The following is a 27,026-nucleotide window of genomic DNA, read 5'->3' on the forward strand; positions in this document are numbered from 1 at the left end:
GATTTAAGGAATGAAATAGTATATATATAAAATGTTCAAAATTTATTTATTTAAATATGTTTGAAAATTCATATGTACCGTAGTAAACATTTGAAAAAAAATTAAAATTTCGCAAAGGTTGAATAATAAGTATCTTTTAGAATTAAACTATGAAAAGTTATTATGGTAACATTTGAAATAATTATTCATATGCTAGAAAAGAGGAAAATTCTGACCATCTGTTATATATTGTATATAATTTTATTTCGATAAAACTTTTAGTGATTCTAATTATTTTTTTATTTTTCTAAAATATGTAATTTGTTATAAAAATATTATTATAGGAATCTTGAACTATTACCTAACGGTTATATCAACGTATTCTTAAATTGTTAGTTATTAAAAAAGTTTAAAAATACTTTTCTTAATACATGAACATATGACTGAAAATGTTTTTCCTGAGAATGGCATTGATTGTAGTATGAGAACTTTTATTTGCATGATAGTAAGGTATTCATAATTATATTTTTCATTATTCTTAGAAAATTAATGGTATATGCTCATATATTAATACCGAAAATTAGTTTATTCAGAAATTTATTAAGCCAATTAAGGTATGATAAAATATTTCGCAACCAGTGCCTCTGTTTATTCCTTAAACAATGTTATATAAAAGCCATATTTATATTTGCAGAACATTGGAAAAAGTTAAGTGCCTCTTAGGTTTTCTATAGTTGTAATTTTAAATGAATCTTCACTTATAAATTAATATATTAAGTATTTATTTAAATAATAAAAAGCCTTAATGACTCTTAAAATATATTTTTTTTTTTTTTATGAAGATGAAATTTGCCAATTTTGATATATAGAGTTTCAAAATTTTACACTTTGTAAAGTGTAAAAAAAAAAGTGCTTATTATCTATTTCAGCTAATATTTAAAAAAAAAAAAATAATAAATACTTGTATTATGTACATTCTTGTATTTTATGTTTGAAAGTGCAAGCCATATAAGAAATGACTTTATAAAGGAAAATATTCTTAACTTTCTTTAGTTTATTTTTACATTTATCTTTTATTCTAATTTTCCTCCCATTGTCTAAAGAAAAGTATTTTCATTAATTGTTTTGAAGGAATATTAGCATTCGTTCATCATATTATTTATATATATATATGTTTATATATGTACTAGTTAATAAAAGTCTTTTAGGAAAATTAGGCTTATTATTGAATTAACTTATTTATTTGCAAATAGTATTTTTTCAAGTGCATAATACTTTTAAGATATGTGTTTTAATTACTATTTACATATTTTCAACAATTATATTTGCTATGTATATTTTTAGCATAATATAAATGTTTATCAATTTTTTTCTTTGATTTTATTATTCCTACAACATTAATACACGTATTATTAAATTTATTGAGTATACATATATATATATATATATATTATCTTTAATATATAAAGTTTCTATTTTTTTATAAAAAGTGCAATTCATTTTAATATACTGTACATATTATAAAACTATATATACATTTGTAAGAGTAATTATAATTCAAGGGATTTAATTCATTATTATGTACTTTTAGAACAGACTTACAGTAATTAAGCCTACATAAGCATCATACCTTTTTTTATATATAAAAATTTGATATTATTATATTTTAATTAGATATTTAAATGAACGTCCGTTTTAATAACATTTCATATGGAAGAACATTTAAGTGTTTATTCGGATGTCCCCTAATAATATTATAAAACCAAAAAAAAAATTTATTATTTTTTTTATTATGATTTCTGCTTAATTTCATCAAAAAAATCATGGCCTCGAAAATTAGAAAAAAAACATTTCCTATAAATAAAAAAATAAAACAGAATACACCTACCATACTATTATATAATATGCAATTCATTGTTAACTATTTTTATAAAATAGAATTATTTTTAAAAATTATTATTAATAGTAATGTTAAATAACTAATTCAAAATTAATAAATATTTTTGGACTACATAAATTTCATATAAAATAATATTTCCAAAAATAATAATTTATTTTTCGTGTATAATATATTATATATTATTATATAGCGAACAGATGTAAAAAATTAAATGACAGAATATCTAATATTTTTTTTTCTATAATATATAACTTCTTTCATATAAAAAAAGTTTACCAGTAAAACTTCTTTTTATATTACTACAATAAATAAAAATAGAATTAATAAAAAAATAAAAATTTTAAAACAGAATATTATTTTTTAATAATTTTTTCAAAATTTATTTTATTCGTATTCCTCAGTCAAAATGAAAAGGCAATTCCTCTTAAATTCTTTTTTTCTTAGTACGTTTAAAAGGTTGCATATGTATAGATATAATATTTAGGTTTGGGTTTATTAAAAAAAAAAAAATAAAAACAAACATTTTTATTAATTGCTAATCATTTTAAAAATACATTTATAAAAGACATTTTTTTTAATTAAAATTTTAACATTTTGTTAAAGTTGGATAATATGAATTATAAATAAATAACTTTATATAAATTTAATTGGTTATTATTATTATAAGTTGAATAAGAATTATAAAATTTATTCATTATTTATAGAAAAACATAAGAAATTTTTTTTTTTATAATTTTCTCATGTTAATTCTCGTTATCTCCCTATATTTTTTTTTTATTACCTATATCTCACGTAATTAATATAAGAATTATATTTAAAAAAAACAATGTTGCATGTGCTACATTTTTGGTCGTACATTTTTTTTAAATTATATAAAAAAGTATTATAAATGTTTAAATAAATTGTTATTAACGAAATAAAGACTATAAATTTGTGGGAAAAGAACATTTACAAAATTTTAAAAAAAGGAAACAAAAATTATATTTTAATTATATATAAAAATTATAATTTATGCTTTATTCATGGTAGCATAAGGTAAAAAATAAATTAAAATAAAAGGTAACGGACTATTTAGTTCTTACAAAAATTAGAATTAATATATACTTACATATCTCTCTGAATATATCCTTTTGTTTGTTATATTATTAGGATTTTCTTACATTTAATAAAAGTATAATATTTGTTATTTGAAAAATGAATATTTATTGTTTTTTTAAATTTAATTATTGTGCGAAACAGTTAAAAAATTGTAATATATTTTCTTCTCCACTGAGTCTTGTTTTTATTTAATTTTTTTTTGATTTTTGTTATTTTTAAAATAAATTTTTTTTTTTTTTAATTTTTTTTGAATTTTTTTTTGAATTTATTATGAAATCCATTTTTAATTATATTTTTAATGATTTGTTTATATGTATTAATTTGGATTTAATTATTAATTTTTTGAATATATTTTGTTTATATAATAATAAATTAGATTGAATTAATTTTGTTAGAATTTCTTTTTTTTTTTTCATTTTTTTTGAACAATTTTTTCTATCTAATAATTAGATACGAGGACAATATGTAATTATTTGTTATTTATCATATTTCACGTGCCATTTCTTTAATTTTTTAGAAAAAAAAAACAAAAAAAGAATTAGAAAATAATAGTATTTCAAGTATTTTATTTTGTTTCATGGAAAGAAGAAATTAAAAAAAATTAAGAACTTCACAGTAAAAGAGCCATATGGCAACCATAAAGAAATGTAACAAGAGAGAGAAAATAAATATTTTCCTCTTTTTCACAAAAATATCATTGTTTCTTCTTTTAAATTGGATATTAGATAGTTCTAATGATGTAAGCTAATAAAAAAGAATAATATATACATTCATTGTATATATATATATATATACATAGATGTAGTTTATGTATTACGCATATATATAATTCTCTGTGCCATCATACATATTTCCTTTAGTATGTTTTCATTAATATGAAAGACATAATATTATATTTTTTTTATAAAACTACTTTATAATTTTACCAAAATTTTTAGCAAAAATGTGGTAAATCTTGTAAGAATGACATTCAGATACTATTAGTTTCAAGAACTAACAGATCATTGGCATCAAGGAGGAGACGCAATGGTTCAAATTTTCCAGTTTGTAGAACTCGTATAGTAAAAGATATTACGCATGGAGGACTTAAGGAATATAAAGAGAATTTTGAAAATAAACGTTATAAATTAACGGAAAATGAGAAAGATGGAAATAAGGATTGCGATGAACATTATGAAGCAGCAAATTATGGATTTAAAGAAAAATGTCCCTATGAAGTAAATAAGTCTTATGGAGGTGCAACTCCCGGGCCAAATCTTTTCGAATTAAGAAAACGATTCCGTTGTGGAGCACTTTTTAATGATAGAAATGGAAGAATGAGTTCATTAGTAGATATACTACCTGGATCTTTAGAAGAATGTGAAAGAAAAATTTATGGACCAAGGAATGAATTTAGAAGTGTGTTTTACAAAAGAAGCATACCCACGAAGAGGAAAGTTAAAAGGAGAAAAGTAGAAGAAGAAGAAGAAGATGAATATTTCCCATTACGTAATAAGATATCTGCTGGATTAAGAGTAGGCACAAATAGCAGAAAGGAAACTTATATGAGTGGTAAAAAGAACTTTCCAGTTTCTGAATATTATAAAGAAGAATCATCAACCACATCAGAAGATGAACCTGAGGAAGTCGAGAAAAAAGAAGAAAAATTCGATTTAAAATACACTCCCAGAGATGGATTAGAATCGTTTAGTAAGGCACATGAACGTGAAGAAGAAAAACAAACATGTGATATACCAGAAGACGTTTCCACAGACAGAAAAGGTCCTGTTGTAGAAGAATATGAAGAAGAAAAACCATGTATTTCCGTAGAGGAAAAATCTGAAGATGCCTTAAAAGACACTGATAAAACTGATGAAACATCATGTGTTTCTGATAAGGAACACCTCCCTACAATCGTAGAAGTAGAAGAAGTCGATGAAAAGGATACAACAACACCGGATATTAAAGAGGAAGAAGTTACACCAGAAGATGAATTAAAAGAATCTGATAAAAAAGTAGAAGAAGTTGATGAAAAGGATACAACAACACCGCATGTTAAAGAGGAAGAAATTACACCTGAAGATGAATTAAAAGAATCTGATAAAAAAGTAGAAGAAGAAGATAAAACTGATGAGACTTGCAAGATTAGTAATGTAGCAGATGATGAAGTAGGAGAGGAAACATCAGATGCTAAACCAATGGACGGTTACTATTCAGTAAAAGAACATGATGCTGAAGATGAATCATGGACTACTACTTGGAATAGCATGTCATCTACTCCAGATGAAAAAGGTGAAAAATCCAAAACTAAATTATCTCATAAGCGAATATCTAAAAAAAAATTAAAGAGAAAATGTAAAAGAAAAAAACTTAAATCAGAGAGAAAGGATACCACCACCCCTGAAGAGAAAATCGACGAGAAAGAAGAACAAACTGAAGATATTCCAACATACGAGGAAACTACTAGCATTGTAGAACAAACCGAAGCGGATATAGATGAACAAAGAAAAACAGAATTAGAGGAAACCACGGAAAAAGAAGAAGAAAGGAAACATAAAAAATCAAAATCCGAGGCACCCTTCCAGGAGGTTATTACAGGATACGTCCGAAGGGAACCTGAAAAGTCATTATTCAATTGCTTTTATTACCCAAAAACCGTGGATGATGAAGCATTACCAAATATTACGACAAAGTCAAGGCTCTTCAAAAACTGGGGAGAAAAGATTCCAGATCATTTACCAGAATCTATATTTAAACCAGATGATTTCAATTTAGAAGATGATAGTGCAAATTTAAAACCAAAAGGCGGTTTGCTCCCGCATAAGCCGCAATATAGGCATAAGAAGTATTTAAAACCAAAAATTATTTTACGCACTCCCGATATTCCAAAACATAAGCGTAAGAAAAAATTAACCACAAAAAAAGATAAGAATAAGACATATGAAGCATTCAAAGGTACGCTTTGGCCAGAGCTACTTGGCTTAGATGAAATGCTAGATACGAAGCCGACACCGTGGATACCCACTGTAGAAGAAACCGATAAGGTAATAATCGAAACACCAGAAATTACTCCAACACCCGAGATTTCTACTGTTGAAGAAATCGATGAGGCGACAGACGGAACTCCGGAAACCAAGTCAAAGAGCAAGAACAAAGCTAAACAGGAATGCGATAAGAAAAAAGATAAGAAGGATAAAAAAAAAGATAAGAAAGATAAAAAAAAAGATAAAAAAAAAAAAAAGAGAAGTCAACAACAGAGATTTCGACTATAGAAGAAACCGTTAAGGTTCAGGAAGAAACATCAGAAATTACACCAACACCAGAGATATCTGTTGTAGAAGAAACCGATAAAATTAAAGATGAAACACCAGAAATTACTCCAACACCCGAGATTTCCACTGTAGAAGAAACCGATAAGATAATAATCGAAACACCAGAAATTACTCCAACACCCGAGATTTCCACTGTTGAAGAAACCGATAAGGCGACAGACGGAACTCCGGAAACCAAGTCAAAGAGCAAGAACAAAGCTAAACAGGAATGCGATAAGAAAAAAGATAAGAAGGATAAAAAAAAAGATAAGAAAGATAAAAAAAAAGATAAAAAAAAAAAAAAAGAGAAGTCAACAACAGAGATTTCGACTATAGAAGAAACCGTTAAGGTTCAGGAAGAAACATCAGAAATTACACCAACACCAGAGATATCTGTTGTAGAAGAAACCGATAAAATTAAAGATGAAAAACCAGAAATTACTCCAATACCCGATATTTCCACTGTAGAAGAAACCGATAAAATTAAAGATGAAACACCAGAAATTACACCAACACCCGAGATTTCCACTGTAGAAGAAACCAATAAGGATATAGAAGAAAAATCTGGAAGTACCTCAATATTTTCTTGCTTTTCTAAAAAGAAAAAAGGCCATAAGAAAGATAAGAAACAGAAAAAGAAGTCAAAGAAAAAGAAGTCAACGACTCAAATAACAACTGTAGAAGAAACCGAAAAAATAACAGACGAAACACCAGAGATTACACCAACACCTGAGATTTCCAATGTAGAAGATATGGATAAGACACATGAAGTATTCAAAGGTACGCATTGGACAGAGCTAGTTAGCATAGATGAAATGTTAGATACGAAGCCGACACCGTGGATGTCTACTGTAGAAGAAACCGATAAAATTAAAGATGAAACACCAGAAATTACTCCAATACCCGAGATTTCCACTGTTGAAGAAGCCGATAAGATAATAATCGAAACACCAGAAATTACTCCAACACCCGAGATTTCCACTGTTGAAGAAACCGATAAAGCTACAGACGAAACATCTGAAAGTAAATCAGTATTTTCGGGCTTTTTCAAAAAGAAAAAAGGCGATAAGAAAGATAAGAAACAAAAAGAGAAGTCAACAACTGAAATAACAACTGTAGAAGAAACCGAAAAAATAACAGTCGAAACACCAGAAATTACACCAACACCTGAGATATCTGTTGTAGAAGAAACTGATAAAATTAAGGATGAAACACCAGAAACTACGCCAACACCAGAGATTTCCACTGTTGAAGAAACCGATAAGGCGACAGACGAAACAACTGAAAGTAAGTCAGTATTTTCGGGCTTTTTCAAAAAGAAAAAAGGTGTTAAGAAAGATAAGAAACAAAAAGAGAAGTCAACAACTCAAATAACAACTGTAGAAGAAACCGAAAAAATAACAGTGGAAACACCAGAAATTACACCAACACCTGAGATATCTGTTGTAGAAGAAACTGATAAAATTAAAGATGAAACACCAGAAATTACTCCAACACCCGAGATTTCCACTGTAAAAGAAACTGATAAGATAATAATCGAAACACCAGAAATTACTCCAACACCCGAGATTTCCACTGTTGAAGAAACCGATAAGATAATAATTCAAACACCAGAAATTACACCAACACCCGAGATTTCCACTGTAGAAAAAACCGATAAGGTGACAGACGGAACTCCGGAAACCAAGTCAAAGAGCAAGGACAAAGCTAAACAGAAATACTATAAAAAAAAAGATAAGCAAGATAAAAAAAAAAGAAAAGAGAAGTCAACAACTCAAATAACAACTGTAGAAGAAACGGAAAAAATAACAGTCGAAACACCAGAAATTACACCAACACCTGAGATATCTGTTGTAGAAGAAACTGATAAAATTAAAGATGAAACACCAGAAATTACTCCAACACCCCCCGATATTTCCACTGTTGAAGAAACCGATAAAGTGACAGACGGAACTCCGGAAACCAAGTCAAAGAGCAAGGACAAAGCTAAACAGGAATACTATAAAAAAAAAGATAAGCAAGATAAAAAAACAGATAAGGAAGTTAAAAAAACAGATAAGGAAGATAAAAAAACAGATAAGGTAGATAAAAAAAAAAGAAAAGAGAAGTCAACAACTCAAATAACATCTGTAGAAGAAACCGAAAAAATAACAGTGGAAACACCAGAAATTACACCAACACCTGAGATATCTGTTGTAGAAGAAACTGATAAAATTAAAGATGAAACACCAGAAATTGCGCCAGCAACCGAGATTTCCACTGTAGAAGAAGCCGATAAAGCTACAGAAAAAACATCTGAAGGTAAGTCAGTATTTTCGGGCTTTTTCAAAAAGAAAAAAGGCGTTAAGAAAGATAAGAAACAAAAAGAGAAGTCAACAACTCAAATAACAACTGTAGAAGAAACCGAAAAAATAACAGTGGAAACACCAGAAATTACACCAACACCTGAGATATCTGTTGTAGAAGAAACTGATAAAATTAAAGATGAAACACCAGAAATTACTCCAATACCCGAGATTTCCACTGTTGAAGAAGCCGATAAGATAATAATCGAAACACCAGAAATTACTCCAACACCCGAGATTTCAACTTTAGAAGAAACTGATAAGATGGCAGGGGAAACATCTGAAAATCATTCAAAATTTAAGAGTTTTTTCAGAAAGAAAAAAGTTGATAAAATTGATAGAAAAGAAAAATATATGTCAACAACTGAGATGACAACTATAGAAGAAACCGAAAAGGAGAAAGACGAAACACCCGAAGTCTGCACCGAAGAAGAAACTGTAAAGGGGGAAGACGAAACCCCAAAAGTTACTCCAACATCTGATATTTCCATTGTACAAAAATCCCATAAGAAGACATATGAATCAGATGAATCTATGTCAAAACACAAGATCTCTACCAAGGAAACACATAAAACTCAATCAACACACGAGATTCATAATGTAGAAGAAACGGATATAATGAATTATAAAACACCAAGTGAGAAAGTATTGTTGAAGTACACTACTGAGTTAGGTGAACATGATGATATAGAAAATGAAATATATACAACGTGGAGGAACAAATATATAAAATTGAAAGATAAGAATGTAGGAAATAGTACAACAACATACAAGTATTCAACAGAAAAAAATGTTAATGAAGAAGGTGATTCACTAAATAGGTATCCAATGGATAAATTCCTAAATGAGAAAAAGGAGAACGTTATAGGGGTTAAAGAAGAAGATGAATCACGATATGGATTATCCCTGTTTAAGGGTAGGACACCATATGGTGATTTGGCTCCACATACAATATGGAGGTGTAAATGTTCATCTGTACAATATAGTGCAGGTGATATAACACCAAATGGTTCATGAAATTATAATTATGCAGCTATGAAAACTACATCTTAAAAAGGCGAAACTCCAAAAAATATATATATGTTTTAATTAAGATTATTATGAAAAATATTAATAAAAATGAGATGATAAAATTTACCTTGTATATGGAAAAGCAAATATTGTATTATATAATGGTAGAATATGACAAAAAAGTTGAGAAAACATATAAAATGAAGTGTAAAAAAGGCATTTGTTTTTTGAGTTAAATAGAAAAAGGAGAGATGATAAGAGCAAAATCAGACTTAGAAACGATATCAAATAATTTAGAAGAGAAACATGAATTAACAAATGAGAAAAAAAGGGTAGAAAGAAAATGTTACATACTCAACGAATCGCGAATTATAATGATTATTATGTAGATAGGTTGTATTTATAATGAATGAAACAGCAAGATTGGGGAGATAGATTAAAATAAAGCCAATGAAGAATAAAGATTAATATGAAAAATATTAATAAATTGTTATAAAATTTTGTTTATGGATGAGAAATATTTATATAAAACTTTTTACAAGGGTGTTTTGTAACTGGATGATATTATGTAGAATCAAAATATATGAAGGAAATAAAGTTACATATGCGAAAAATTGAAAATAAGTAACTAAAAGTAGGAATATTTAAAGTATTGAAATTGGAAGAGATAATATGTAAAAATATGTAAGAGGAAGAAATGAAAAAAATTAAGTTACCAAAAGGAATTATTTGAATGCGAAATCATGCAAATACAAAAAATATCATTTATTTTATTGAGTTTCATATATTTGCAAACAACCCACATAATATGTTTAGTGTAGTTTGTTTTTCAAATTTTGTATTATTATCTATATTTGTGAGTCTTATAATTTTATCATAGGCTTTTAAACAAAGTCATATATTGTGAATAGGGATAATTGTGCAAATACGATTAAAACGTTTTAAACATTTCATATATTTTAAAATATACATAAGAAATTATTAGCAGCTAGTTGATTAAAATTTTAAAGAAATTTTTTTTTAATGATATTTTGATAACTTTTTTTTTCTTTTTATATGAATAATATATTATTTGAATACAAGACTGTGATAAGTCCATGTATATTATATATATGTTATTAAATCATCAGTATTTCTAGTTTGTAAAATTTGTTAAATTAATTATATGGAATTCGGTTATTTGAAGTATAATTCTTAAAGGTTTAATTTGTACATGTATAATTATATATATGTATTTATATATATTAGTCTGTAAAATTATAAGTGTAATACTAAATTTATGAAGTTATTATTTTTTTTTTTTTACATAATAACATTTTAAATTATTTAATGCATATTTGAAAAGGAAAATATCAGCTAATTTTGTGTTATGTAATTAAATGTGTACTTGAATATATATATGATATTTAAAAATTTTGTTATTTATTTTTAATTAATAGAAAATATGTATTATATATTTACGATTAAATAAATAGGAACTCATAAAACTTTTTTTTTTTTTTATCAATATATATTTATTTTACTTAATATTTTACTATTAAAAAGAGCCTCATTAAAAATTAAAAGATTTATGAAAAAAGATTTTGTTACTCCACAATTGAGTTTTATATAAATTCTGTTATAGCACGGAAGTGCAATGGATACCTTTTTATAATTATTTTAACGGTATACAATAATAATAAATTCGAAACTAGCAATTAATAATATTACTTTCCTTACCAAAGTTAATCTGTTTTCTTTTTACAATAATACAGTGAATATGTTCTAGATTTTTAAAAATGAAATATGAATTTTAAACATAAATTACTTTTGTCTTTACTGTGGAATATGTTGTAAAGATTATTAATATTAGAAGTTTTAAAAATAATAATTATATATATATTAAAAGAAATTAAACCAGATATGTTATACTTTTTCATTATGTTGTATTTGATAAAATGAAATAGATGAATAAAAGGAGGAAAAAAGTCATTTAAAAAGTTTTGTAATTTTTTTATAAAAATATTTTATGCTTAATATTATATTAAATGATAATAAAAGTATGTGGAATAATAATAATGTACAAAAGTGTTAAATATGCTAATGCATTTTGTTTTCATGAACAATAATAAAAATGAATTAAAAGTGCAATTATTTTCATCCTGTTAACCTATTATTTATAATATCTAATAATTGCTTTCATATGTTTGTTATTCGTATACATTTTTGGTATATATACATTAAAGCACATAATATTATTAAGTTTTTAAATTATTGAAGAAACATGTATTCTCTACCCCATCCTGTTTTTTAGCATAACTGTTTTTTTTTTTAAATAAATCTTTATGTATTAATTGTATTAAAAAGAGAAAATACAAAATAATAAAACAATTTCGTGCTTTTTACAATATGTTATCTGCATGCTATACTCTGATTTTTCTGATTAGTAGGTTTTAAAATGTGAATTATTCTATATAAAATGAACTTTAAGATAAATTTATATTACACTTAGCAAAAGAAAAGGAAAAACATAAGAAGAATTAATATATAATATTATATAAATACAATATAACTACCTATTTTATTAATTAAAATTTTTGGAGTACAAAGCAGTTATATATTGTAGCAATTTAAGAGAGTAAAAATAGTGAAAAAATATATTATTACAAAAAGACACATTAGTAAGAGAACACATATATATATAATATATTTTTTTTTGTACAACACTATTTATTTTTTAGTTATTAAAATATTAATAAAGATATTACAAATAATTTATGAAGTAATTATGTATAATTTAAATTACAAATAAAATAAATTTTTTCATAAAAAAAAAAAAAAAAAAAAAAAAAAACTGAAGCAAAATTAAGTAGCTCTGTTCTTAATGTGTTTTAAATTATTATAAGCCTTTAATTAGTTAGAAATGAACTTTAATTCAATTTAATGGAGTTAGCAAACTACATATTATTAATAAATCCAATTATTAAATTTTTTAAATTGCTCGCTTAGTTACTCTTAAAATTGTTTTTCTAATGTTATTTAATAAGAATCTAATTTACAATTATTTTGCTTTTAGGAAATTCTTAATATTCCGTGAAAAAGTAATATAACGATATTATTATATTATTGTCTTTTCTACTAAAGATTTTCAATATATCTGAATATTTTATCATTAAAAATGAGTCCCCATATATCGATATATTGTTATTACTGTAAAAAAAAAAATTCGTATTTATAATATACACCTTTTCTATAATAGGAAAAATTAACAAAAACATCATTATTCTATCTCGATCTATGAAAATTTTATGAGTAAACATTCTATACGAAGATATCTTTTATTCCTTTTCCTAAGATTATATATTTAGCTAAGTCATTACAATTAAAAATTTTTATTTGACATATATATTACTAACTTTTTATATAATAATAATTATAATGTAAATTCTTATTAAAGAAAAAAAAAAAGAATTCATTTTACTTAACAAATAACTGATAAAAAATATATACATATGTAATTGTGATAAATATAGGAAAAGTTAGTTTCAAGTGTTTTGATTTATTAATTTTTATAGAAAAGGAAATCTAATAAGCTTATCCATATTAAGTATTATAACTGAAAAAGAAATATTTGAAAAATCTTCATCTCTTCTTTTTTCTTAAATTTCAACTAAAATCTAAATCTTCCTTTCGTTTAATACTGTAACTTAAGCTAATATTCGAATCTATGAAATTACTTAGGAGTAATTCCATATAAAACAATTCACCTTTAGACGTAAGAAATTTTTTTTTTCTAATTTCAAAATTATTAAAAAAATTAAGATTAATTTACTTAAAAATAATATAAATTTCTCTTTTTTTTAATTTTAAGAATTAACCCTTTTTTCTATATTTTTAAAACTCTTTTGTTTCATGTACTTTAATAGGTATGTACGCTAATATGTAGGATGACACAATTGAGGTAATTAATATATATCCTAAATGATATTAAGTTGGTCGTGGGAGGGGACAAATAAATACATTTTAAATTTAGTTCCATTACTTTTTATTTAAATTAAATTCATAAGAGTATAATTGTTTCACACTCTCCACTAATGTTGTTTTCATTACAAGATAAAAATGAAATATATACACTAAAAACTTAAAAACAAATAAAAATGTTTGTCCATCCATTCACCTATTTATAATTTATGTTTGTAATAGAATAAAAATATAACATATCTATATTAAATTTATAATGTATTTAATTAGTTTTTCAAAACTTTTGATAGAAAATTTATCTTTAAATATTCCACAAATAATATATATAATATTTTTGTCGGATACAATTAACTCTTTAATTTAAAAAACTGAGGATACTTTATGTATAAATATAAAATTGAAAAAGATTATGTGAAAATAAAAAAAGTATTTTATATATAGCATATATTGTTAGTTTAAAATTTTATTAATATATATATTGTTATTTTCATATTATATATTAACATTTAAGAAACAGCTGTATGAGAACCTTTTTATAACTCTAATGGAAAGGAAAGTTAATAGGAAAAATCTACTTATTTAAATATAAACATATTTATATATAAAAAGAAAAAAATAAACTAGAGGGTACATTTATTGTATATCCTTATTTAATGTAAATGTAGTTCTTATTTCGATTTAATTAAAAAAAGTAAGACATTTTTTTAATTTAAAATTAAGTACATGTGAGATTTTTAGAACTCAGAAAATCTGTGTATTTTTTTTAATAAATTTGGAGTTACCACTGTTATGTAATTACGTTAACAATAATCTTAATAAAGTATTGTATACATGTGTTTTCGAATAAAAATATATATAATCTCTTCTATAAATATACTTGCATAAAAACTCTACACCAAAATAGTTCGTACAAATAAATCAACAAGGAAAAATGCGTATATATATATATATATATATATATATATATATAATGCAATTATAGCATTATAATGAATATATAGTTAACGCAAAAAAAAAGAAAAAAAAAAAACACTCTTATTATAAAATGATAAAATTTTTATATTTTTACTATTCTCTACTAATCTCTTAAAAGTAAACTTTTTAAAATTAAATTCAAAAATTCATGATAAATATTTTTTTATAGTTTCTGATATTATGCTGGATAGTTATAAATTACTAGAGCACGATGTAAATTTTTTTTTTTTTAAGGTAAAACCTTAATTATAGCTAATATTTAAATGATTTATATCCTACTTTATAAGTTCTATGTTTGTCCATGATTAAATAATTAACGTATTATTCAGACAAACGCACAAGATCTTGATAAAATGAATACATTTTATAATCATATCGTAGTTAAAAATGTGGTAACTACTGATACGGCTAAAAGGAAAAATGTAAAGTCCTATAAAAAAATATATATATTTTAGTATCCTTTTTTTTTTCTTTTTCAGTTGTTAATTTTAGTTGTATATTATCTGTCGTTTGTATTTTATGGTATTTTTTATTTTGTCTATTATTTTTACTTTTTCAAGAAATTTAATTTTTCTTTCATATTTCGTTTTTTACACATTATCCATCATTTGATTCTGTAAATTTTTAATAGTTAATTTCTCTTATCTAAAAAATTACTAAAGAAATAACAATATCACATCTATTTCTTGTTTGTTTTTTAATAGTTCATTATTCGTTGATTTTTAAATTATTTAAATTCTGATTTCACGTTATTTGTTTTTTAACTACTCTTAATTCTCTTGTTATTATCTCATTTCTTATTAGCTACACTAATTTTGTTGTAATGATTTAGCTTTTTAATATATATTTTGATCATGATCTTCTGTTTTATTAGGATAATTTTCTTTTGAAGAGTTTTGTTCTTTCTTGTTTTTTCGATTTTTCTTTTTCTCTTTTCGTACATTAGGAGGATTATCCTCTTGATCTTTTTTTTCTTGGCCAGGAACTTGTGTATATTTCTTTTCTATAGCAGGGACTGGAGCAGGTTCAGAATCTTTTTCATTTTGTTGCAGATTAAGATACTCTGTGGTCTTTTTCGTAGGTATATTTTCTCCATTTTCTAGATCATACGTTTCATTATATACTATGTAATCAACTTCATCTTCGTACGGTTCTTGTCCAACAATGGGGAATCTTTTTCTTAATTCATATATATCCGGTCCAGGAGAACCTGAACATATATCTATTTCGTAGGGGCATTTTTCTTTAAATGTATAATTTGTTGCTTCATATTTTTCATCACAGTTTTTATTTCCATCTTCTGCATTTTCCTTTAATTTGTAATGTTTCATTTCGTAATTTTCTTCATATTCTTTAAATCCACAATAAATTTTTTCTTTTACTATAAGACGGCCTTTTAAATAGGGTTTTTTTGTTGTAATCTTCAATACTGCTAATGACCTATGAGTTCGTGAGACGAATACTTTTTGAAGTCCATATTTATTATAGCAATTATCACCACATTTTTCCTAAAAATTGCATAAAATTTTATAAAATTAAAAACGAAATTCATATTTTCTTGTTAAAGCAATAACTGTAAGAAATTCACAAGGCGTGATAGTAAGAAGGTACATATAATATATATATATATATCTTATATCAACTTACACAATTCAAACAATTTAACATCCAAATTAAAAGAAAGAAAATTGATACTTTTATGAAACAGAGAAAATTATTTATTTTCTCTGTTGTGTTATTCCTCTTTAATATAACCATTTTCGTCAAATAATATTTTTAGAATGATAAGAATTATTTGCGTAAAACAAAGTAATATTTTAAACTTAATAATTTATGTGAAATTTTTGATTTCTTTTAAAGTATAGAAAAAAATTATAAATTTAACGAATTGAATGAATATAATATATACATACATATATAATAAAATGCAAAAGGATAAAAACTACTTGAAAATAAATTATATATTTATTTACTTGAGAATAAATTATATATTTATTATTGCAATTCAGATTCGTTTTATATATCAATTATGAAAAAAAAGTAAAAAAATTTATTGAACATATTTGTAATTTATCCTAATAATATGTTTTACATAAAAATTCGGAAAACAAGTAAATAGAAAATATACAATAAAAAAAAATTAAATAATATAAAAAAGAAGCAAAAAGAAGAAATGAGAATAAATTAGAATTTATTTTGCTATGCTATACGAACTCTAATTAGGAAACGAGATAATAATGTTTAATAGCGAAAAATATATATATATATATATATTAATGCGCGGATTTTAATAATATGTGCAACGTGGAATATGCACTTAATTTATATATTCAATTTTAAATTATATAAATATGGGATAGAAATAATATACATTTAATAATTTATTTCTTTTAATCCATAGTGCTTTGAAATCTGTAAATTTAAAATTTCTCAAGATAAAAAATTATCTTTTTTTTAACTTATTTTTTAATAAATTTTTTAAAAGTTCAGGCATACTATCCAATCTTAAACGATACTTCAAAGATAATATTTTAATATATAGGTATAATAAAAAAAAATAGGAGTAACCTAAAGTAATAATTTCACTTAAAAATCTTTTCACTAAAAACATTTTACTTTTATTTTGTTACAAAAATGATTACATGTTATTGAACAAAATATAGGCAACAATATAATAAATGTAAAATAAAATCAAATGTATAAGCATAATTTAATATGTATGGTGGTTAAAAAACTATCAAATATTTTTTGCATATCTGAAGAAATAAAATTATAAATTATGCATTAATTATAAATTATAATATTAATGCTTTAAGTATTTTTATATGTGTAAAATTATCCATTATTAAAAATTATCACAATGAAGAAAGTAAAATTTTCAATAAAAAAAAAATTATTTTAAGAGTGTTTTTATAATATGAATAATTTATAAAAGTTTATTATTTTCCTTTTTCATTTTTACCTAATCTTTATATTATAAGAACTCTTTAATTTTCGACATAAACATAATACATATTATTTTTTCGATTTGCTCAATGAAAATGAATACAATAAAGTTTAAAATAAATACATTTTTTTTTAAGATTATAATTTATTTTTTTTCGAACATAATTATAATTAAAAAACCTTTATAGATAAACTTAATTTTTAATTAAAATTCTTTTTATAAAATGGAAATTACATTTAATATTAATATAAAAAAAAAAATATATATATAAAATATTAAGTTTTTTTCATTTTAGTAAAAATCACTATAATACATTGTTAGTTTTTGATATATTTTTTTCTAATGGGTAATTTTATATGGTAAAATAAATTAAATGTGTACATTCCAGAAAATTATTAATAATCCTTTTTTGATTAACTCTTAGAGGAATTATATTATCAAGTTAAATTATTGTTTTATTTAATTTTTTAATGGTTTTATAGTTCGATTTTTTAATTTCATTTGATGACTTCACATAGAATGTAAAATAGAAACTACTTTTGTTCCTACTGTTAAATTTAAACGAAACCAATCTTTAATTTTCCCTTAACATACTATTTTAGTTAAAATTACCATTTTTATATAATTAACGAATTATTTTACATTATAAAATTTAAAATAATGCATAAGTAATTAAATGAAAGTCAAAATTTTTATATAGTGTAATAATTCAATATTACATTTTTAAATTAATTAAATAACTCGAAAGCAGTTTACATGGTTAGGATTATTTGTAGTATGAATATATTTTTGTACATCAATATGAATTTTATTTCCGATTAAAAAAAAAGAAATAATAAGCAGATTAAAAATAATAAGTGATAAAGCAAATACATTTATTCAGAATTTTAGGAATTTTACCTAAATAAAAATGATGAAAAAAGCCAAAATATCGTAATAAATTCGGTAACACTAAAATGAATCTAGTGTTATTAGTTCATAAATAATAATAAAAAAATTATCTCTTAATAACTCAAAATTTTAAATATAAAATGTGCAATAATATAATGGATGTTATATACTAATAAAATATATCCTAATAATTTAAATCTTAATAACTAAAGCTATTGAACAAAAATTTGTTAAAAATAATAGGGAAAAAGGACTTTGATATAATTAATTTGCATAGGAACATTAAATTTAAAAAATAAATTCAAAAAAGAACACATGGAAGAATGTACGATAAATGAAAATATGAGTTATGGAAGTCAAAAAATAAAAAATAATATATTTGCAAATTGAAAAAAAAACTTATCAATTATTAGTATATTTTCTCGTAAATTATTAAAATAGTTTTGTTGTAATTATTTTGAAAATCTAAAATATAAAAAGTTCTTTTAAAAAGTAACATACTTATTTTTATATATAGTTCTTCATTCATATATAATTCCAGTGTCTTGAATTGTAATAGATATATATAAAGTTGAGTATTTATTAGTGACGCTAAATTCTATTTACTAGTTTTATAATATATATATTAATTATTTTTTAACCTTTAAAAATAACATAAAATAGTTAAAGTTAATACGCATAAATATAAGAAATATATAAATGGTTTAGAAGGAAATACAATAGGACGGTTAATAAATTTATTGACGAAGATATGATATTACTGTGCAATAAATAAATATAAAATGATGAATGTAAACATTACAGCTAAGTAAAAATAAATTATATAGTTAATGTAAATTATAATATATTTTAATAAATAAAAAAAACAAAAATACAAGGAAAATGGGAAAGCAGGAGAATATCATTAATTTAAATTTTTATTTTACAATGAACTACAAAATGTTAATTGTTACAATTTTAGTAATGACAATATTCATCTATTTAAAAATGATATGCGAATATTTTTTTTATATTGGAATTATATGTAGTTGCAGTATTTATTAAAGAATTGTTGTAAATATTTATGTTAACAAAGGCTTGTATGATAATTAATTTTATAAACATAGTATACCATAACAGAAATTCATGTAAATAATATAATATGTTTATTTTTATTACTTTCATGTTGAATCAATTTAAATAATAAAAATATTAGCCATTTCTGTTGTTTTTATATCTAAGCGAATAATTTAAAGATTCACTGTTTTATTATAAATTGATAATATACTTACAATATAATAGCATTTTTTTAAAATACCTAGCTTTAAAAAAAAAAGAAAAAAAAAACTAAACTTACGAATTCGTGAATTTTAATATTATTACTTTAACTTTTTTTTTACTTGATCATTTTTTTTTGTTTTTAAGTTGACATAATAAACTTTTACATGGATGGAATTATATGTATACATAATTATACTACTTCAAAGTGCACTCTATTATTTTTATTTCATTTTACTCCAATCTTAACAATTTATGTTATGAACCGTTATTAATTATAAGAGTTTAGAAAATTTGATACAAAGGAAAATATATAAATATTAGTTAAAAGCAAATATACATAAGACACTAATTTTAAGATCGAATAATGAAGAATATATATGAACAGTTTATATTATAACTGTGTGAGTCTATCATTGCACACAATACAACCTGTACTTTTTTGTCCTTTAACCTGTTACTCATTTTTTTATAAAGTTTTTATTATATTTTTAGAGTCACTTATAAATGTTTACGACTATTTATTATAGAATATTTTACTTTTGTCTATTTATTAAGTGAACTAAATTATTTAAATTGCAATTCATCAGAACAAAGGCATGATGTGTTTTCTACCTAATAATTTAATAACTATATATATAATGTATTTTAGAGTTGTAAAAATAAATTATACCTTAATTTTCTTATTATGATTCCCACAATAGTTTATTTTTCACATTATGATATATATTAGCTGTGATGTACAAAATCATCATACATATAAGCTAAGAAGTTTATATATTAACTAACGAAATGAGTTATCAACATTGTTGGGTACATAAATGTGATATACGAATTAAAAATAAACACATATATGATATGAAGCTTATAGTTAAATTTAAATAGAAAATTAGAAATATTTAAACATTTATCCATACCTATATATATATATATATATATATATATATATATATACATGTGATACATTTTTAACAGAATTTTTCCATGATAATGAAAATAGAAAAAATGGGACTGTAAATACTTTTTTATATTCAATTTTTCCAATTCATAAAAAATAAAATAAAAAATCACATTCAATTTCGTTTTTTTCATTTATATAAATGTAATATAAATTATAAACAAAAGGAACTAGAGATCTCAATGAATATATAAATTCTTCATATATTTTTAAGTAAAAAAAATAAAACCTTCGACCCAATAAATATATAATACTTAATATATGTTAATATTTAAGTAATTTTATTATGTTATTGAGAAATTATTATGATCTGTCAGCACAGATATCTATAACCAATATATAATATATGTATATGAATTTTCTTTTAGTAATATAAAAATAATAGTATGTAATTTTTTTTGTTTTTAGATGCAGCTGGAACTTTAATTAGATTAATAGCTAGCATTTTTACTTAGATATTCTTTCCAGTGGCATTCCGTATTATTTGTAAATGATTCCCATAAAGATTTAATTGAATTTATAGTTTCAGTAAACATGAACGATAAAAATTTTTCATCTTCTATTGATAAAGTTAATATCTGAAATGACTGTTGTTCAGTATTATATAATTCATATAACATGTCCCTATAGACCTTGAGCCATATTCTGGTCTTATAATTTCCCATCAAATTAATAGTTCTTGCTAGATCTTCCCAATAATTACTCAAATCTTTCAGCATATTATGAAATTTATCTTTTTCAATAGAGACCAATCTATTATATATGTTAAACATATCCCTAATATGAACATATTCACTTAAATTTTCTATTTCTTTTTGTAATTCCTTTTCAGATAGTTTTTCGTAGTATTTTGACCCCTTAGGATTTCTATTTTCACTTGTCTTGTAAAGGCTGTTAGAATATTTCTTTTTATTATTACTCGTATATGATGCATCTTCAGAAGAACTGTCTTTTTGATTATTATATGTGTTCATTACACTATTAGAAAAATTTCCCATCTGATTATTATATGTGTTCATTGCACCGTTAGAAAAATTTCCCATCTGATTATTATATGTGTTCATTGCACCGTTCGAAAAATTTCCCATCTGATTATTATATGTGTTCATTGCACCGTTAGAAAAATTTCCCATCTGATTATTATATGTGTTCATTGCACCATTAGAAAAATTTCCCATCTGATTATTATATGTGTTCATTGTACCATTAGAAAAATTTCCCATCTGATTATTATATGTGTTCATTGCACCATTAGAAAAATTTCCCATCTGATTATTATATGTGTTCATTGCACCATTAGAAAAATTCCCCATCTGATTATTATATGTGTTCAATGAACCTTTAGAAAAATTTTCCATTTGATTATTATGTGTAATCCAGCTATCACCAGGTATATCTACTGTTTGAAATAAGTCTAATACATTTGTCTTGTTACCACTGTTATAATTGTGTTCTGTTGATAATGAATTATCAGTCACATTACGATTAGAATCTTTGCAACTTAGATTACTTTGATTAGCTTGTTCATTAAATGATACAGCTAAGTTTCTTACGTACCTATTACTGTACTGAATTTGTGATATTATAGTACCTTTATACACAGAATTGTTCTGTAAAAGTGTCATTATATAAAATTAGGGAAAAAAGGTTAATGCAATTTTTAAGCTTTATTTAGAAAAAAAAAAAAAAAAGGATGAGGATTAATGAAAAGAAAGTAATGTGTTTGTACTGATGAAATTGTGTTTAGTCTAACTTTCATTAAAAAAAACAATAGTACAAGAAAGAGTACATTTGTAAATCTTGAAAATACAAAATTTTTGATACTTCCTTTGTTAGATTTTTTATTTGTCCCTTCTAAAGAATTTGTAAAATAATAGTTAATATTCCGTTCATTAACAGCAAAGGATTTTTTTCTTGATAAAGCAAAAATTCTTACATTACAACGTTCCATATTTGATATATACATTATTAAGACAGAAAACAATTTTTAATTAAGATACAAGAATGAATTATTCTAATTAAATCATAAAAATTAATTAATAATGCAAATGTAAAAATATTTTATTTAATTTTACTATTAAGAATTGCTACAAAATATATATATACTTTTTTTTTATTTTAAAAAAAATAAACGATGAACTACCTGTTATGAACATTTTAAAAAATAGTTTATAACATTGCTACAAGTTAATTACAACATAAACAACACCTTATATATATATATATATATATATATATATATATATATATATATATATATATTAGTTTTTTTTTTTTTTTATTAATGCAGTGGAGATAAAACTTGGTATTTTTTACACGCTTTATTTTAACTAATTTATCAAAAATATTTAAAAAAATAAATAACAGTAATATTTTATGATTTATGAATGTATAAGGAATTCTTAAAAAATTAAAATTTAATATTTTTTTTTTTGCCAATTACTTAAATTAGTTATAATGATTTATTCATTCATTAAAAAAAAAAAAGAGTAAATAATTATACTTTTATTATAAAAGAACAAATACAGAACAATGGTTTAAAAAAAACAAAAGTACATATGCACCAAAAATTATTATTATAATTCATTATATAAAATCATCATTTACAACTCAACCATATTTGTTCTAAAAAAACAGGAGTTGCAAATATTTATTAAATTATTAGAATACATGCAAACATTTAATTGGTTTACCTATATCAGTATATAGTTTTGTTCTATTGATATTTCTTTTTTCGCTTACCATATTTTAAAGTAATAATTAACTATTTATTTTTATAAATAAAAAAGTTAAATATAGTATTGGAATATTTTTGCAACAAATTATTTTTCATCCAGAAATTATTGTTATTCCATATTTTATTCTTAATATAACTATTTTTCTGAATTGTGACAAATGAGAAAAATGAACAAATAAATATAATATGTTTTGATTTATATATAAAAAAGAACGTACTTTAGTATCTCTTACTTGAAGTATATGTATAGAAACACTGATGTTAATATCTAGAATTATAATATATAAATTAAAATATAAATAATACTTAAAAAAATTTTTTTTTTCCGTTTTAAGTAACATAAAAAATATTTTCACAAGTGTACTACAGCGTTTATTCATATTTTTTAAAACTTCTTGTTTTAAAATATAAATTTCTCCTGAAAAAAGTTATTGCATGGGCATTATTTGTTCATTTAAAATGAAGAAAACAAAAATTATTAAATTTTTTGGAATAGAATAAAATGAACCCGCAAAAACATGTGACACCAAAGAAAGAATTTTTCTTTGCTTTTTATGAATACTTTATGTGTAGTCTTCTAATTTTTGATGACACATCGTTTTAGTTATATAATATAAAAAATAAAAAGCAATAAATGAAGAAACTTATGTAAACTTTCTATATTATGGTTATCTTTTATAATAAATTTTTTTTTATTACAGCTTTACTAATATCGAAATAAAAATTCTTTGAAATTTATAACCTATATATATATATAAATATAAATATAAATATAAATATAAATATAAATATAAATATAAATATAAATATAAATATAAATATAAATATAAATAAATATTTATAATTTTTAGAATTATACTCAGGTTCCGTAGTACGTCTGGAAATATAACTTTGAAAGAAAAGGCAATTTAAAGAATTTATGAAGTCATTAGAAAATAATAATTTAGTATTTTGCATTAGAAGCTGAAAGAATAAAGGAATATTTTCACAATAAATTAACAGAATATGAAATGTAAATTGCAAAAGAAATTGAAAAATTAGAAAAATTAATTATCTCTAAGAAATATTATAATAAAATTCTTCAAAGATAAAAGGTTTAGTCATTTTTTGAATACATAAATGTAGTATGTGTACATGTAAAAAAATAAAAATACAATCTCATGAAAGTAATAAAAGTGCTACTAGTAAAAATTTAGTAAAAAATTAATAAAAAGGAGTAAAAACTAGACATTTATTCAAAAACACACCTTGGTTTTAAAATGGTTAACTCTAATTATGCTTTTAGTCTTTGTATTCATTCTATATAATTATGAACTTAATCAAAATTTTCGTATATTTATTATTTTTATTATGATTATTATAGTTATTTTATTTTACATAAACAAAAAAAAATAAAAGGTTTAATGAAATAATGTAAATTTCATCTTTTATAACAATTTATTTTGAAACAAAAAAAAAAAAAGAAAATGCCATATTAGACAAGACAGTATATCGTGTGTGTACAACATAGTAATATGACTGAAATAAATTAAAGCAATAAATCCTAAAACTTGATATATTTTAGAATTATAGCAATAAATGTTAATAATATAAACATTAAACTATTTATGAATTGTAAAATGTTTCTTCAATTTTCTCAATCTTTTAAAAACATATAGTTTTTAGAATAAATACTTATTATTTCTCCTAAAATATGTAATGTTTCTTCATTATATATATGTACATCTTCAAATTTAAATTTACGCACTTTCTATTGGACATTTACTTTATTTGAAGACCATTTTTAATTGATTTATGTGTTTATATATATAAACTTCATAGTTTCTTTACATAATTTTAATTGATATAATTATTTTTATTTTACTTTGGCTTGAACATTGTAAAGTTTATATTTCATTTCTTAGAAATAACAGTGACGTTATACTCACATTTATATAATAAGTACATCAGATATTCTAAATGCATTTACTAATGATATATAACACAGCTATCGAAATAACAACTATAAATGACTTATTTTAAAAAAATTATATAAGTTATGTGTTTTGTTTTTTTATGTGATATCTTCATTTTTTATTTAAATAATTTTTGGATAGCATTAATATATTACCTTTTTTTAATACTAATTATGAATTTATTTTAATATATACTAAACAGATATGTAATTCTATTTATAAAAATTTTAGTATAATTTATAATTTTAATTGTTTTAAAAACTTTTTAATTTATCATTAACACATTATAATACATCGAAAAATTATTTATTTGTAGTATATATTCACCAAAATAGCTATTTAACATATATTTTATGATTTTTCTCACAATCGTTATATTTTTTTTTTTCCATTAAATGTAAAGATGCGATGCAAAATATATCAACCTTAAAACTAACACATAAACTTTTAAAGCTTGAATCCTGAACCCTTTAAATATACTAACTTTAGTTATTAAATATAGGAAATTTTTATGAAGGTTTATATATTTTATTTTAGCTAAAACATCCATATGTTTCATCTGGATTTTCTTTCTAATTTAAAGTTTCATTTTTCATAAGCTTCAAATTCCAGTGTTTATTATTTACCCCTTAATTATAACAAAGGAATGCTTTTCATTAATTAAAAAAAAGAAAGGTTTATCCATTTTTCCACATTTTTTATGCTCTTATATTTTTAAGTTTATATGAATTTTTTATATATTGTACAATTTTTATCAATAGTTTAACTTCTCTGTGAATCCTTTATCCGTATTTATCGAATTTTTTCAACATAAAAATAAAAAATGGTATTATCACGTGGCATTTTCATATTACTCCAATTCGTGCACTATTTATTATGTTCGTAATATTGGGCATCTAGGTCCACTGCTGCTTTTTAACCTTCTTCCACTAACACATTCTTTTATATATAAAATACCGTAAGTTTTTTTCATTTTCGTTAATCTGCAGTATTAAGTTATAATATATACTGAGAAATGGGAAAAAAAAGTAATAATTACACTTTCTTATTTTTTTTATTTTTTTAAAAAAATAAAGAAAATTAAATGATATTAATTTGTATTGAAAACGGTTACAAAAAGAAAAACGTTTTAAGAGGAATATTCAGAATAATCAAAAAAAAAAAAAAAAAGGAAGTAAAATATTAGATAATGTAACAAGTTCTGCTGAAAAAAAAATAAATATTTTAATTTAATGCCATATTACCGATTAAGATATATAACATTAATAAAAAGATGAATTAGAAAATGTATATGCATTAAAGTTCATTATGATAATAATGATCAAGTATATAATATCTAATCAGTTTATATTCAAATAAAATAATACAAATTTTATAATATATATATATATACATTTTACCATAGCATTATGAAAAGGGCGCATAATCATTATTATGATTAAACATTAATGTTTAAACTTTAATGAAAAAATGATTATACGTATTATCAATAAATTAGGTGTAATTTTGTGTATAATATAATTATATAATGAGCTCGCGCAGCTGAAGCATTATTATGGTAAAAAAATTATATACTTTATACACAAGTACACTTGAAAAATTATATAGATAAAAAATTACTTTAATGAGATATTTATACTTATGAAATTTTATATAAGATTAGAAATGATCACATGCTTAATTATAAATTTAAAATTAAAAAAAAAAAAAAATTTAGTTAAGT

The 27,026-nt window shown here is 22.5% G+C and overlaps 3 protein-coding genes across 3 annotated transcripts; 1 reads left to right on the top strand and 2 right to left on the bottom strand.

Annotated features, from left to right (window-relative positions):
• Positions 1-3,605: 3,605 nt before the first annotated feature.
• On the top strand, positions 3,606-9,629 carry PmUG01_04030700 (histidine-rich knob protein homolog KPRPC, putative; the record flags this gene model as incomplete). The annotated part of the gene is made up of 3 exons (XM_029003309.1): positions 3,606-3,716; positions 3,916-6,202; positions 6,295-9,629. 3 exons carry the CDS (start codon positions 3,606-3,608, stop codon positions 9,627-9,629), a joined length of 5,733 nt encoding a protein of 1,910 aa, XP_028859756.1.
• A 5,765-nt stretch (positions 9,630-15,394) lies between these two features.
• On the bottom strand, positions 15,395-16,316 carry PmUG01_04030800 (Plasmodium exported protein, unknown function; the record flags this gene model as incomplete). Its single annotated transcript, XM_029003310.1, has 2 exons — positions 15,395-16,066; positions 16,206-16,316. 2 exons carry the CDS (start codon positions 16,314-16,316, stop codon positions 15,395-15,397), a joined length of 783 nt encoding a protein of 260 aa, XP_028859757.1.
• Positions 16,317-21,042: 4,726 nt separating this feature from the next.
• On the bottom strand, positions 21,043-22,577 carry PmUG01_04030900 (Plasmodium exported protein (PHIST), unknown function; the record flags this gene model as incomplete). The annotated part of the gene is made up of 2 exons (XM_029003312.1): positions 21,043-22,221; positions 22,341-22,577. The coding sequence occupies 2 exons, from the start codon at positions 22,575-22,577 to the stop codon at positions 21,043-21,045; spliced, it is 1,416 nt and encodes a 471-aa protein (XP_028859758.1).
• Positions 22,578-27,026: the final 4,449 nt, after the last annotated feature.

The sequence above is a fragment of the Plasmodium malariae genome (assembly GCF_900090045.1).
Source record: "Plasmodium malariae genome assembly, chromosome: 4".
In the NCBI taxonomy this organism is placed as follows: domain Eukaryota; phylum Apicomplexa; class Aconoidasida; order Haemosporida; family Plasmodiidae; genus Plasmodium; species Plasmodium malariae.